This window comes from Bacidia gigantensis, assembly GCF_019456465.1.
Source record: "Bacidia gigantensis strain McMullin 20006 chromosome Unknown contig_175, whole genome shotgun sequence".
Lineage (NCBI taxonomy): Eukaryota > Fungi > Ascomycota > Lecanoromycetes > Lecanorales > Ramalinaceae > Bacidia > Bacidia gigantensis.
Window position 1 is genome coordinate 187,827 of NW_025408595.1, and position 15,635 is coordinate 203,461.

General features: G+C 50.9%; 4 protein-coding genes across 4 annotated transcripts; 1 reads left to right on the forward strand and 3 right to left on the reverse strand.

The window, feature by feature from the left end:
• Window positions 1-861: 861 nt before the first annotated feature.
• Window positions 862-7,268, reverse strand: KY384_002871 (Type I Iterative PKS; the record flags this gene model as incomplete). The annotated part of the gene is made up of 12 exons (XM_044811393.1): window positions 862-909; window positions 973-3,324; window positions 3,376-4,484; window positions 4,748-4,826; window positions 4,938-4,975; window positions 5,034-5,110; window positions 5,172-5,290; window positions 5,344-5,367; window positions 5,429-6,007; window positions 6,084-6,437; window positions 6,497-7,159; window positions 7,218-7,268. The coding sequence occupies 12 exons, from the start codon at window positions 7,266-7,268 to the stop codon at window positions 862-864; spliced, it is 5,493 nt and encodes a 1,830-aa protein (XP_044671669.1).
• A 1,537-nt stretch (window positions 7,269-8,805) lies between these two features.
• Window positions 8,806-10,595, reverse strand: KY384_002872 (uncharacterized protein; the record flags this gene model as incomplete). The annotated part of the gene is made up of 4 exons (XM_044811394.1): window positions 8,806-9,227; window positions 9,277-10,102; window positions 10,157-10,330; window positions 10,356-10,595. 4 exons carry the CDS (start codon window positions 10,593-10,595, stop codon window positions 8,806-8,808), a joined length of 1,662 nt encoding a protein of 553 aa, XP_044671670.1.
• Window positions 10,596-11,368: 773 nt separating this feature from the next.
• On the forward strand, window positions 11,369-12,820 carry KY384_002873 (uncharacterized protein; the record flags this gene model as incomplete). The annotated part of the gene is made up of 3 exons (XM_044811395.1): window positions 11,369-11,653; window positions 11,716-12,228; window positions 12,281-12,820. The coding sequence occupies 3 exons, from the start codon at window positions 11,369-11,371 to the stop codon at window positions 12,818-12,820; spliced, it is 1,338 nt and encodes a 445-aa protein (XP_044671671.1).
• A 370-nt stretch (window positions 12,821-13,190) lies between these two features.
• Window positions 13,191-14,964, reverse strand: KY384_002874 (uncharacterized protein; the record flags this gene model as incomplete). The annotated part of the gene is made up of 7 exons (XM_044811396.1): window positions 13,191-13,270; window positions 13,403-13,642; window positions 13,737-13,846; window positions 13,910-13,988; window positions 14,180-14,456; window positions 14,509-14,703; window positions 14,821-14,964. 7 exons carry the CDS (start codon window positions 14,962-14,964, stop codon window positions 13,191-13,193), a joined length of 1,125 nt encoding a protein of 374 aa, XP_044671672.1.
• Window positions 14,965-15,635: the final 671 nt, after the last annotated feature.

The window sequence follows — 15,635 nt, forward strand, 5'->3', positions numbered from 1 at the left end:
GCCCTCCTCAACCAGACCCTCACGCTCTATCACTCCGCGTGCGAAGTCTACCTCTCCCGCCCTCCGACTTCCTCCGGTAGCAGCAGCAGCAACAACAGTGGGGGAAGCGCCGCGGCGGCGTCCCCGCCCATCGTGCCGGGCCCGCTGCGGTTGAATTTCGGCGCCTATCGGATCGAGGAGGAGGATGAGATCCTGTTGAAGCAGGAACTTATGTTGATTGAATTGAGGAAGGTGGAGGGGTTGTTGGGCAGATTTAGAGATTTGATTGCGCAGGTGGAGGATCAGGCGGAGGGAAATACTTATGAGACGATATTGGGGCAGTTGACGAGGCATTTGCAGCAGACGGTTAGGGTGCTGCAACCGAGGCGTTAGGGGAGGAGCGGTGTTGCTGGGTGGTGGTATGAAGAGAAAGGGTGTTGGGGCTTTATACTGCAGAAGTATTTGCCTGTGGCATTTGGAGCTCGACTGTTGCAAATTTAGCGACTGTAGAGGCTTGATAATGCAACGCTAGTCGTTGGGGATGGACTCGTCTCAAATTCCCTAGATATTGCAGCACCCTCTTAGTGCAAATTTGGTCATCGCAGAAGGATTCTTTGCAAGTCCCTAAACATGCAGCGCTGATTGTTGCACATTCCGTTGTCGTAAGCCCGGTCATCCCAAAGCTTGGTCACTGGACGGCTAGACATGTCAATATGAAAACCGACGAAGGAAGACACCGAATCTTGACTGGAGGTTGGAAGCCCAAGGCTGCACTCAAGCTCCCTGCTTATTTCACGGCCATAAAGTTCGAAGGTATGCAGTCTACAAATTCAAATGCTAGATAACAAGTCAATTCATCTCTGCTTTACAAATCCGCAGGCCTCAGAGTGTGTTCAACGCATAAGCAATCTGCTGGCCCAAACTCGTAACCTGAATCCACCGTCAGCATTCCCCATTCAATCCAAAAAAGAAAGAAAGTCGCCGGAGACTTACATTCGGCTCGCGCATCATCGTGAAATGATTCCCCGGCACCCCGCGCCCTTCCACGTTCTCCCGTCCACCAACCAGTTCATCCCACTGATTCGCCCCAAAATCCCCCCTATTATCCAGAATCCAAGCCTTACTCCTACTCTCCTCCCCATCCAACCCTGGTCTCGGCGTCAAAGGGTCCTTACAAACCCCATCCTGCGCCCAGAGCGCAAACGTCTTCGGTGCCTTGGCTATGGGTTCGATAGCGGTGGGTTTATACCGATGCAAATTGGCGACCGATGCTTCGAAATGCTCCATCAGCCACGGCGGGGTCTGACCGGGGGGGCCGAAGAGGCCTAGACTATCGAAGAACCTGACGAGGGAGATGGGAAGGGGCGGCAGGAGCAGCGGGCACGGCGAGTCGATGAGGATCAGCTGGTCGACGACTTCGCCGGCCTGAATTAATTGGTACACCGCTTCGTACGCGATGATGCCGCCGACAGACCACCCGCCAAGCGTGTACGGCCCGCGGGGCTGCCGGCGCTGGATCTCTGCGATGTAGATTTGCGCGACTCCATTAATGCCGCACGTGTAGTCGCGGGGAGATTTGAGGAAGGGGCAGTTCAGCCCGAATACAGCGAGGGAGGGCGCCAGGGTGGGGAGGCTGGTGTAGTTTGAGGCTGAGCCAGAGCCGTCGGGGAAGAGGAATAGTTTGCGCGAGGAAGTGATGGCGCTGCCTTGCAGAAGAATGGAGGAGGCTGCGGGGTAGTCCCGCGCTACGTTTGTTGGAGTGTTATCGTCAGGTGGGAAGCTGGCGAGGGTGGAGACGGGCGGAGTCAAGCGTTTGTCGAGGTCTTGAATTGTTGGATCGTCAGCTAGGAGGTCTGGTGAAATCTCAAGGCCAGTCTTCTCCCGTAAGGATCCGAGGATCGTCAGGCTCATGAGAGAATCCATGCCCAGGGAGCCAAGAGGGGTTGTTGCGGGGACATCGACCAAATCAAGGCCCATCTCTTCAGCTATGATGGTCTTCACAGCGTTCGTAGCTTCTGCATCATGGATGGACTCTAATGATGAGGTCTGAGAGTTGTTTGAAGGTGTCATCTCGGGCGGAGTACTTGACGCTTTCTCCACCAGTGCAGCTTGTGTTAAGTTTACTCTCGCAGAGGTAAGTGTGCTACCATTGACCGTATCATACTGTAGGAGATGCTTCCGAAGTTCTCCAAAGGTATCATAATCCAAGAATATCGACGAAGAAATCGGTATTTCTAGTTCTTCTCGGAGCTTTCCAATGATTGTCAAGGACAGTAGAGAATCAATGCCTAGCTCGCTGAAAGAAGAACGTTCTAACAGTTCATTCTCAGGTATGCCGACTTCTGCAGTAATTATCTGCCCAACACGATCTGATATTGACGGCCCTGGAGGAAGTGGCAACATCTGCACTGCATCGGCTGCTGTAGGATTTGAGCGCGCAATCTTTGCGAGCCTGCCATTTTCAATGGGTTGGCTAGGTGTGGCTGGTAACGCGGATGTCTTCGCTGCTTTTGCTCTGCTTGCCGGTGGTAGTAGGTGATCGAGGAGAGTTCGAGGGACCTGCTGGAACTTGAGACCTTCTATCAGCCCTACCACAACATTGCCTTCAAGAATGTAGACGTTCCCAGCCATGACTGTCGACTTCGCTTCGGGCTGCATTTTGACGTAGGTGCGGTAGGCGTTTTCTGCCGAGAAAGGAACTGCGAACCTCATGGACTCCCAGCCGTGAGAGATGAACACCTGGGTCTTCGAGTCCAATGCATCATTGGCGTTGAGCACAAAGCCTGAAAGATGCGCAAGACTGTCGATCCAGTAAGGGCTGAAAAAGAAGTTTCCATCTTTGCCATCTGCTTGGAATTTCACCTTTGCGGCAGCCTCGCGTTGATTGCTGAGCAACAAGATTTCCTCCATACCCCTGTAACTTTCTGCGTACTGAACGAGCGCCCCAAAAAGCTTGTATGCCATGCCTTTTAAGATCCTCTGCACGCTCCCCCCTGCCATCTCACTTTCCAGCACTTGAATTCGAGACTCGATGAGGAACGCACTGCGCGCCCAGTCCGATGACCAATCTTCAGTGTTTCCATACTCCACGAAGCAGTGAGCATTTCTTATTCTGGACCTATTACGTATATCAACACTGCTGTAGTCCAGATCTACTTTCCCTGTAGATAGATCGGCAGTCGCTGAAATCTGGAGTAAATGGGGCTCGTTCGTGTTGGACGTCGAAACAATCACAGGCTTCGAGACTTCCATCGCTTTGACGTTCATCCCAGGCTCTGGTGATGTAGGAAGTAATTGCTGGTGTATATAATGCGCTGCAGATAAGGCCATGTCTGCATAGATCGACTGTGACATTCAATTAGTATGAGATACCGTCGTGCTAGGGAGGGTACTTACCGAAGGGCAAAGCCCAGATTCATTCACGAGGTGACCAACGACGGCTGCATGGAGTGATGGCTCCGAGAAATCCGATTCAAAGACCACTGATGCTTTATCGCCATCGAAATCTTCTGTCACGATTCTTTGCAGTGTTGTTGTTGAGAATCTGGGAGTTAGAGATTCTTGGTTGCCTTCTTCATCAGCTATACCTTTAGTCAAGCTCCAATCGTTCTTGTAGTCTAGCCAATAATTTTTGTCTTCGAAAGCATAGGTGGGGAGATCTAACAGCTCCAAGTTATCAAGGAAGTCTCGATGGTACTCTGCCCAATCTAAGTTCAAGCCGTATGAATGCAATTCTTTGACACTGTTTGCGAGAGTCTCCCATGCATTCTCTTTCCGTCTAAGGCTTGCCACCGAGACACCAGGCTTTGTCGCAGCTTTGATCATCCCAAGACAGATTGGGTGTGGCCCAATTTCTACCCAAGCCGTGTGGTCACCAATCATTCCTCGTTGCTGCGCGTTCCGAAGGGCTGCGTCAAATTCTACAGTCTCCCGGGTATGCTTACTCAAATACGCCGCGTTGACTGTGTCGGCCTCTTCAATAACATTTCCGAGTAAGGGAGAAATGATAGGTATGTTGGGCTCATTAAAGTGAACGAAACGACTTTGCTCCTCGAAGGATGCCAAGATGGGCTCCACTTGGGAGGAATGAAATGCGAAAGGAACATCAAGCCTCGTTGACTTGATACCTAATCCAGTAAGCTCTTTCGAAGCCACCTCGATTTCGGAGAATTCCCCGCTCAGTACTACTTCGTCTGATTTGTTGACACAAGCAATCTCAAGGTTCCAGCCATTTTGAAAAAGCCGTTGCTTGATCAGAGATACTTCCCCTTTTACTGCAAGCATGCTGTGGGTTCCCGGTAGGCATTTCTCTTCTAAAAGCTGGGCTCGACGACCGATCAAGAAGATGACATCGTTCGCAGACAACACGCCCGCTGCGTTGAGTGCAGCATACTCACCGAGACTGTGTCCGATGACAATCTCGGGCTTGATTCCCCAAAGAAGACCATAGGCTGCAGAGTGCCATCTGGACACAAATGTGGTGTAACTGTCCTTGTATTGGAGGGCTTGTCAGAGCATGATCGAATGTTCCATCAAGGAGCGGTAAGATTGAAGGGAAGCCATGACTCTGCGAAAGACTATCCAAGTGTTTTATAGTCGATCTGAAATAAGCTGACGTCTCGAACAAGTCTCGTCCTAAAGTCGCGTAATAAGAGCCTTGGCCAGTAAAGGCGAAGCCCAGCTTGGATGGATTACTTGATACAGTGGCGCTTAGTTCGCGCAAGGATGACTGGAGTCTATCTCTGATCTGATCCAGGCTCTTTCCTACCGCTGCAATTCGGTAGGGGTGCTGGATTCGGCGGGCTGTTGTTGTGTATGAGAGGCTTGGCAAGGAAATCTGTGGATTTCTGTCAAGATGTGTCACCAACTGCTCGACATTTCTTTCTAGAGAGAGAGACGACTTCGCCGAAGCAACGACGACATGCGAGGGCCGAGGATCATGAACATCACGATCTGACTTGACAAAATCTTCTAGCAGCAAGGCTGTATTCCCTCCCTGCAAAACAGGTTAGCCCATGTAATCAGGGATGGAGCGCAAACACAGACAGCCGCACTGAAGTTGTTGACAAGCAGCCGCCGCTTGTTATTGGTGTGGGCTCGAAAAGGTGTTTTAGATAATGCGATACGAATCCTTTAACCTTTTGTCAGCCACCGCACTTCATCGAAAGTCAAATGTAAACAGGGAGGAGTACTTTCTCTGGTCCAGGTCCGGAAATTTCTGGTTAATCGAACCTTTGATACCAGTATGAGGCGGTATCATGTCCTTTTTGAGCATGAGAAGGGACTTGATCAATGCCGTGACTCCGGAAGCCTGGATCAGATCAGTTCACTCCTCTTGCTTCAAATCTACCATTTCGCACATACCGCTTCTCCATGTCCAACGTTTGCCTAAGTCGAAGTCAATATCTAGATGCATTGAGACACAGATTGAACAGATGAATTGAAATACCTTTACGGAACCAACATATAAAGGCTTGTCAGCCTTTCTCCCCGCCACTGCTGGTGCGAAAACATTGCTGATTGACTCCATTTCAGCGCCATCTCCTGCTTGCGTACCTGTCCCGTGCATCTCAACATAATCCACGTCGAAGGCACTTATTGCGCCTTGTGCGAGTACCTTGCGGTACAGGGCTTCTTGCGTCTGTGCATGAGGATGAGTTATACTAATGGCGTCCGCTGAATGGTTGGTTGCCGCTCCAAGAATGACACCAAGTATATTATCTTTATCAGCAACAGCATCATCCAATCTCTTTAGAATCACTGTCCCAATACTGTCACCGCGACAGTAGCCATCAGCAGCGTCATCAAATGTCTTGCAAGAACCCGTCTTGGACAAAAATTGGCCCCGACTGAGGCCTGCGTATAGATCTGGAGAAGTGAGAATGCTCAATCCCCCAGCCACCGCAGTATCACATTCTCCGTTCCAAAGCGAGGTACAGGCAATTTGAATGGCAGCTAAGCTCGATGAACAGGCTGTATCGACATTGAAACTAGGACCACTGAATTTGAAATGGTAATTTATACGGCCCTTGACAACATGTTCGTTAGATCAAGATATCCGTAAGGTTTTGGTGGGGGCTGGTGAGGTCGTGGTGAATGCTTACCGGCCCAAAAGCGCGGATTCCCCCAGTAATGAAGTATGTATCGACATTTTGGGAAGAGTTGCACTCTCTATAATCGTCGCTTGTCTGACCGTAGAACGTCCCGACGCGATCTAAAGTCGTCGATGCGGTCCTGTTTGGTACATAGCCAGCCATCTCGAGAGCTTCATAAGCGGTGACTAGCGCCAATCGTTGCATAGGATCTGTTTGTGCAGCCTCTCGAGGAGACATATTAAAGAATCTTGGGTCAAAGTGACCGGGATTATCAATGAAACAGCCATATGGCGTATAAGTAGTATTACGTCCCTTACCGTCCGGATCGACGTGCGTTTTCACGTCGAAGCGATCCTTTGGTATCTTCGAAGTGGTCAGTAAGCCCGACATATCAGCTGAGAAGGGGCCTGGAAAAGACTTACCTCTTTGTGAACGTCTAATCCCTTCTCCAGTGTCTCCCAGAAACCCTCGATGTTTGCGCCGTTAGGGAATCGACCTGCAAGACCTACGACAGCCAATTTGGAGTCATTGAAGCTTCCACGTGGTCCGTTGTCTTTGGACTGAGAGCGGGATGTCCAAGAGGAGGAGTCTTGCAGGGAGACTTGATTATTGCTTTGCGCTTGTAAAGCAGACACTAAGCTGCTGGCAGCCTTTGTCTGCCCAAATGCCAACACTTCTGTAAGAGAACTTTCTGCGACCACGACATCTGAGACACAACCCTCTATTGCGCGGTCCCAACGCAGTGTTTGTGTCAGAGTATCGTGAATAACTTCTTCGAATAGCGCTAAAGTTGTGTCAGCGGTGTAGCGCGTGCCAGTCGAGGTCGACAGCAGCGGCAGGTATGGTTGGTAGTGATTCGCAGTATCGAAGTATTGAGAGCGATGGCTAAGCACCAGTTTACGTATATCGACGTGCCTAAAAAGCTGTGGTGCGTGATATGGCGCAAATATTGGGATGGCCAGTCCTGCTCCTTTGAAAGTGGCTGAGTTTTCTAGCAGTTCATCCAACACCTGTGGTGGACCACTGACTGTCACAGTGTTAGGACCGACTGCACTAATGTAAGGTTGGCTGGGCTGAGAGACGTCCTGGGGGACTTCATTTAGCGCACTGTTGGCTGTGCCAAGTCACAAGGAGTCTGCATACCAACTCCTGATTGAACGCATCCAAGGCAGTATTAGCGACTAGATCATCCATACCACGAAAAACAATCGACCAAGGCTTCACAGTAGTATGGGTTGTATGCAGAAGTCGGCTTGTTTCCAGGGTCTCCAGGCCAACCCGAAAGGCGACGCCGACCGTTTCCACAGCGAGTGGAAGAAGATGGGCCAGCGAATGTGAGGAGGCAACCGCTGCAGCGGCTAGAGAGCCCAGGCAAAGACCAACAACGCATGTTTCAGCGGGTGGGTAAGGTCTTTCGTGAGGATCTTCGTAGTATCTACTTAGGTATGAGTGTCTTAATCCAGGAAAGATCGAGGCTGGGAGAAAACCAACCCCATGAAATGAATGAATTGCGATAAGCAAAGCAATGAGCCTTCGATGGCTGGATGTCGAGACGAAGTTGCAGAATATCGTTCTATTAGCTCCTGAATGGTGGTGAAGTTAGGTATCTGATTTCGATCGGCCTGCGAAAGTTGTGATATCTCCTTCCGAAGGACCGTAGCGGCGCCATTGAGAAAGGCCTTCACTATGTGATATTTCCTTGTGCGATGTAGTGACTTGTTGAGAAAATCAAAGCTGAGGCCTGTCTGGTCCCCAAAGAGAAGCACGCCCATAGTGTTGAATGTTCAGCCAATGGCTCGCGACGGTGATCAACTTTGTTGAAGACGGATCACCACAAAGGCTGTCTTCTTGGGGAGCAATTCCCTGCCCCCTTTCCGATATAAAGCTTTGCTGCAAAAGACCATGGCCTGAGTTTGCTCCCATCTTAGCATGTAACATCCGCGAGGCTTACGACTACCGTGCCGCTGTGATAGTCTCAACCTCATGTCCAAGGGCGACCCTGGCGATCGTCATCATGGCGTGCGATGAGCTGAAGCTCAGAATCATGGAAGTATAAAGGGGAGAAGCTCTCGGACCGAAATAGATAGCCCGAAATCCCAAATTCTGCCTTGATTGCCATGACCCGGCTCGGCGACAGGGATTTCGGCGTTGATCTTCAAACGGTCATGAGATGGCGTCTGGACACTTCGATATTCGCTTCACCTTAGACTATTGTTAGACGGTTCTCCGTACTAGCTTACTTACCGCCAAGAAGCATTTCCGAGTCCAGCAATGCTGTCGTCATATTGACAGCACCGGGCGATGGCGTTAGTTTACGAACATGATTTTAGTGCTTGCTCTGAGCGTACTTGTAATGATAGCCTGAGGAAAGCAAAGAGAGAGCACATTCGATGGAAATGATTGGAGTATCATGAGACTGGATTCAGGAGGTTTCCTGTTGGAGCCTCTACAGTCTGTGCGGGCGACGATAACACGGAAATGCGTCCCAGCGCAGTAGTACTGTAGAGCCATGTGTGTTCTGGACTCGTGCCTGACAAAGTCCAGCGATAGATGATAGATACAAGAGTAAGTGCTTGGTGATTGCCAGATTCCATTGCCCCCACTTCATTATGTCGCTTACTAAGCACATTGACGTCATTGCAATCAAACCCTCGAATTGTGAAAAACCCACACCTCGACAGCCACGTATGTCACACCTCTACGACAACCAAGGTCTCAATTGAGACATGGCCTATCTCTTGCGAAACAGTACTTGCGCTTTAAGATCAGGCCTCCGTGACCGATCGAACCAAGTCGCTTGCGGTGCCGGCCCTGCGAGCTTCAGATCATAGTTCAGCAACGTGTAGGCCAGGAGCAATTTGATCTCGTTGCTGGCAAAGAATCTCCCTGGACAGGCGTGTTTCCCATGACCGAAATTGATGTGAGTAGTCGAGGTCGTCACAAATTGGTGTCGGCTCTCCTCACCCGGTCGTTCGCGCAGTCTCGAAAATCGAAAGGCATCAAACTTCTCCGCGTCAGGGAAGACGTCGTTGTCCGTGTAGAGTGCCAAGAGAGGCACGAGGACAAAGGCACCTTTGGGCACTGTCGTTCCGTCCGAGAAGGTGAAGTCACGCGTGACGCCTCGAGTCATTTGAGCTACAGTCATTATCGGCACTGGAGGCCATTGGGTCAAGAGAGTGGGCAGGCAGGCAGCCAGACTTACAACTTGCAATGGGCGAGAGGCGTTGACTCTCAGTCATCAGACTGTCAATCTTCTTCAGGTCGTTCAGCCCCTGCTTCGTCCATCCCTTTTGCTGAATGACGCTTTCGACTTCGTGGCGCAATTCGTCATGGATCTCCGGATGAGTGGCCAGGTCGAAGACACAGTTGAGAAAGGTGACACTCGTTGTATGTACGGCAGCAACATTGATGTGCAGAATCCGATATACAAGCCGGTTGGGTTGGCGCTCCTTTGCATTCGGCGCCGCGTCGATCACCCATTGCAACGAATCCTGAGGCTTTTCGCGCTGCCATTCTTTGGACTTTCCAGCGTCGAGATACTTCCGCTCCGCTGCCAAGCGAGCTTGGATGTAAGGCAGCAGATGTTTTCGGGCTATAGCCTGCTGTTGGTTCACGTTGGTAACGAAGTAAGTTGCCGGCAGCTTGAGAAAGTCAGGGTAGCCACGGAGCTTATCAGCCCCACCAAAGACGTCAATGGTGTATTTGATTGACATCTGGAGGTACTCCTCATTCCGACAGAGCGGTGCGCCGACCAAAACACGGTTCGCCGTCCTTGTCACGATACGGTGCGCTTTCTGAGACATGGGAATGGGCTTCCAGTCTAGGTATGTTAGTGAAGCGCAATTGCCAATTTGAGGAGATGGATCACCATCGCAGGCACCGATCTCATTTGCAAAGCTCAGCTCGATCTCGTCCAAGATATCGTCGTTTTTAGATCCCAGACTTGGCGTGAGAGCAGTTTTGATGGTGGCAAGATGGAACTTGTTTGCCTCAACAATCGGTGAGACTGTGTACTTTGTCTGCACAACCTGTCCGTGGCTCCTTTAGTCTCGTGTAAAAGAAGTGCTTGCAGTGATACGTACATCGTTAGCTGACACTCGCGGACTTAGGTATTCCTCTGGTGCCTCCCTAATCTCGTCGATATATTTTGGTGGTGCAACAATGAACCAGCGCGTTGGTGTGGACACTTGGAAGAATTGACCGTGTTTTGAGTACTGTTTACAAGGAATGCTGAGCAAGACAGTGTCTTTTGCGTTCTTCTCGGTGTCAAGAATTACGTACCCTTTCATACCCCTCCTTCAACACGCCTGGACTGTCCTTCAAGTAGCGTGCAGCATCCTTCCACGGCGCACTCCAACCTTTGTGATGGGACAATACTGGTGTGTCGGCTCTTCTGGGCCAAGCTTGCCAAAGGCGAAGGATAACAGCAATCAACGAAAGTAGAACGATGTAGTTCGCTTTGACAAACGAGTTCTCGCGAGATGCTCCGAAGAGCTGCGGCTCAAAGCTAGAGAATCCCATGGTCGCGGATACCTGCTTGAAATGGATCAGTGGTGATGCTACAGACTTCAACGTTCGCAATGTGGCCTATGGATTTATGAAGGAATAAAGGCTGCGAACATTTGATTGATTGCAGCAAAGGTGGCCTGACATTTGGAAAGGCACAAGACCACTGTCACTAGGAATACCATTGATACCGGTACTGTACGTGACAAGCACTAGCTGGCGTCGCAGTAGAGAGCAATGTGGCCATCACATCACGGAAATCCGCCTACAATGGTGAACACATCGGCGGTAACAGGTCTCGGAGCCTTCCAATGTTTGTCATCCTCCGCTATGGTCTATTGGTAATGTTCACGAGGCAGTATAGCACCATCTACCTTGAGAAGGGGTTTTGCATTGACGCGGAATCGCCGAAAAGCAGCTCGATCGGCGTTCGGAACTAGTATGAATAGCTCAGGGCTCTTGGCAGTTTAGTCAAAAAAAAAATATCTGCGTACGGGATCACGGAATAGCGTACCATGTGGCACGCTGATCATTCGTCACTCGCCGGCATACCGTTGGATGCTGCACGCACCGGAGCTCGTCGCTGAATCGTGACGAACTTGTTCCTAATATCATCGGAATCACCACGCCACCTGGTAGTTACTGCGTCCTTGCATTTGTGCAGGAAGCTTTATACATGGGAAGGTGACAGGAAGTGATAGCAAATACGCCACATAACCAGGTCGAAATTTGACTTATGATTCTGTGCATCATCTACAACAATCCAAAGACCTAATTCCCTTTCAGACATGGCGTCCTTGTCCTCTACACCAGTGCTTGATCTCGCGCAAATTATCTCCAACGCTGCTCTAGTCATCACCAAGTCGCAATTACAGGATCAAATGGAGCAACCGTCGTCCAACCTTCATGCCGCCACAAACGGTATCAACGGGACTGTGAAGAAACCACGTCTTCCGGCAGCCCCGCCGACCAAGGAGCTGTTGGACGCAAAAGCAGAACTTATACAGGCTGCTTCTGACCTCTCGACGCTGACTCTAGGACCGGCTATGTACCTCAAGAGTCTATCCTATGGCGTAAGTCTTTGACGATCACATAACATTCGAACTATTTGATACACTCTGACTTATGTCGAAAGTATCACGACATCACCGCACTGTCTGTCGTCCTCGAATTTGGTATCGCCACCGCCGTCCCACTTCACGGCGACATCTCATTTCAGGAACTCTCCCAAATCGTAGGCTTCGATGTTGGACGACTGGAACGCATTTTGCGCTTGCTCTTCGTCCGCAAGATCTTCACCGAATCACGCCCGGGATATGTAGCGCACTCTACCGTCTCCGCATATTTGGCAGAGAACAAGGAACTTGCTGCATTCCTTGGCCACTGCACAGGCGAAGCATTCCCAGCTGCATCAAGACTCACAGATTCAATTCGGCGATATCCATACAGCGAAGGACCGGATCAGGCAGGGTTCAATCTTGCCCTTGATACGCCTGATCCGGTGTTCACCTTCCTGTCGAAGCATCCGGAGCGTTTTCACAGATTCAACCTCGGTATGGCAGGAATCAGCCAAACCATTGGCCGTTCTCCAAAGCAGGTTGTTGAAGGATGGGATTGGGCCTCGTTGGGCAAGGCAACGGTCGTTGATGTTCGCAATCCCACCTTCTGCCTCGTCTTCACGCTCTAACAGCAATCTTCAGGTCGGCGGTGGCAACGGCCACATCAGCGTCGCCCTCGCCCAAGCTTACCCAGACTTGAAGCTCGTTGTGCAGGACCTCGCCGACGCAGTCCAAAGCGGCGCAGATACACTGCCTTCCTCGCTCTCCGACCGTGTCAGCTTTCAAGCCCACGACATGTTCACCGTCAACCCTGTCGATGGGGCAGCGGTCTACTATCTGCGCCACATCCTGCACGACTGGCCGGATTCGCACGCATTGCTGATCCTCAAAGCGCTCGTGCCGGTTCTCAAGAATGGTGCGAGAGTGTTGGTTTCGGACTCGGTGATACCACCACCAGGGGTGTTGCATGGTCAGGACGAGAAGTTTGTGCGGTATTTGGACATGCAGATGATGGTGCTGCACAATGCGCGGGAGAGGACGGAGGAGGACTTTAGAAGGTTGTTCGAGCAGGCGGATGCGAGGTTGAGATTTCAGCGGGTTTGGAGGAAGGGGGAGAGTGTGGCTGCAAGCAATATCTTGGAGGCGAAATTCATTGATGATAGTGTCGAAAACGGCGTCTGATCGTATGAGTAAGGAGATAAACATGCATTAGCTCCAGGCCGCCTGTTTTGTACGTCAGCATCCTGAATTTCACCCTTGACGGTTGGAAGGAAGCTGATCCTTAGTTGTGACATTTATAGAAGCACCAGCAGTACTTATCCCTCCACGCCTCTTCGATCAGTCGTCCACTCACGTGCTGAATTGCTATTCCAGGTTTAGCCGGAATAGCGTTGAAAGGCTGAACAATGGCTAAGGCGCTGCAGGAAAACTTGAAAGCAGCAAGTGATGCTCTGGCATGCTTTCAAACCTCGTCGTGTGCAATCATATTCACGAGGCGAGCATTTCACAAATGTCTAAAGCTATCCTACACACCAACCCACCCTCTAAAATTTCACAAAGCCCCCAACACCCTCTCGCTCTCCCCCAGAACATCATGCCCAAAATTGAACTCATGGAACTCCGCCTGATTACCTACAACATACTTGTCAGTCACTGTCCCCTTTCCCTCCCTTTCCCCCATTTAAAAACCCCCACACCACGCTGCAGAGGTGAGAGAAAAGGAAAACTCACCAGGCACGTTCACTCCCTCCCCCAACAACCTACCCGCCTCCTCTCTAACCTTCTCCGCCTCATCCTGCCCCGCATTGCTAAAAATCTGCATCAAACTCGCCCTCTTCCTCCTCACCGTCTCAAAGGCTTCAAGTTTTCTCTCGATCTCGGTATTCAGATCGAAACGTAGTAAATCGGCCGAGGGGGGAGGGGAGGGGGGGACTTGGAGGCCGCTGAGAAGAACGCCAATCGCGGCGCCGTCTTCGATGGCTTGGGCACCTGCTTGGCCCTGATCTAGAGGTTTGTTAGAGGGGGGTGAGGGGGTGCGGATATGCAGGGGTTGGAGATGGGGCGGGGGGTATTTAAAATGTGATATGTGTTGACTTACGAGGTAGCATCGGATGCGCTGCGTCCCCAATAAGCAGCAGCCGTTTCCGATGCCATGTGGGGATTGGCTCGCGGTAGAGGAGCTTCCAGAGCTTGACGTCTGTTGCTTTGCTGATGGGTCGTTAGAAGAGGGCAGATGAGCGGGTTGCTACTATCTGCAGCAATCACACACACCTCATGGTGGCCACGAGATCCGAGTGGAATGATCGGAACTCCTCAAGCACATCGGAGGTTTTGGCGCTGATGTTCCATTCTGTCAAGTCTCAGTGTTAGTGAAGCGGCCCCTAAACAAGTAAAGTTGAGAGAGAGAGAGAGAGCCGACCTTCTCTCGAGTTGAAGCGCTCGTTATCAGGATGAATCGCGACGAAGTTCTGCAATGTGCCACTTGGCGATGATTTAGTCTATTGCCATCGCTCGGTCATGCGATGTTCATCGGCTACTCACGCTCGACAAGGGTAGTACACCAATCGTCTCCCCCCTCTCCAACAAATATCTTAAACTGGCCTTCCTTGCCATCAAGGAAGTGTTTGGTCTTCTCATTTGCGAGAAGTTCTTCCGTGGGTATCAGGAACCGAAATGCAGAGAAACCTGTTGGGGCGGCGGGATTCTCATGCCCAATCACTTTACTGACGGCTCTGCTGTGGACTCCGTCCGCGGCAATTATGATATCAGCGTTGTGTGATGTGCCGTCTGCGAGGGTGACAGTAGCGGAGTCTGGGTCCTGTATCCTATTGAGCTAAGTCCATTTTTGCAAGGTGATAACGCTTGCTTACGATTTCGACGACCTTTGAACGCAGTCTGATTGTGCCTGCAGGCCCCTTACCGAGGTCTTTCGTGGCTAGATCCTTCAGAGTGTTGTGAAGATCAACACGATGAGATAAGTACCATGGCGCGGAGTATTTCGTCTTGATCTTGTGATAATCTGCTTCGTATATTGGATCCAGGCTATTGGCCCGAGCCGTCAGTCCCTGTATACATAATGAGTGACTGAGCCCTGAGATGATCTATAGCAACAGTACTCTGCACGTGGCCGGTACATGATCCAAGTTCAACTTAAAGGGCGTGGAAAAGCCTATCATACTTACAGATTGAGTAACATCGAAGCGCGCTTTCTCCGCGTCTAGGCCCCATCGTAGAAGAACTCGAGATGCATTTGGACACAGATGGATGGCAGCACCTATTTCATTCGCGAAGGAAGATTGTTCGAAGATCTGATATTGACTGAACATAGGCGCGTCTTATCTCACAGAGAAGCAGTGTAATACCTCAACTTTATGTCCTCCACGACGCAGACCAATGGCGGCAGACAAACCAGCAATACCTGCCCCAATGACGATGACGCGAAGCGGTCTACTGCTGCGATTATCCAAAGAGGTAGTCGCACTGGGTGCAGCCAAAGACTGCGGAGGCTGGGCGTGAGGAGCCATTGTAGTAAACAAAGTTAGGCGGAACGATCTTGCCTTCGTAGTTAGCAAGAAACCAGAGCGTACGGAGAAGAGCGCTCAAAGATCAGTGAGATACACGAGGCAGCTTTCGCACGGATCAGTTCGATGGTCAGGTACAGGCAAGACTGACTCCCTCATGGTAGCCCGTGTCTACTGCCGATGTATCGCGTACTGCAGCTTGCGATTTCGACTATATTGCCATCGCGAGACATGCAGCTGCATTCAATCCTCATCATTCCTTGGCGTATCTCGGCGAAAGCAAGTATTCTCGGAGTTCGGCGACGTCGGTGATGGTGCGATCTGCAAGTCTCGGCGTTGAGATCCTTTCACCTTCAAGGCCATGTACGCTTCTGCGTCTACCTTGTATCTTAAAAATCCAGGAGCTGGTTTAGATTTGTGAGTGGTCGGATGTCATTTCCACACGGACGCCGCAATCATGCAAGACTAGCCCCAGC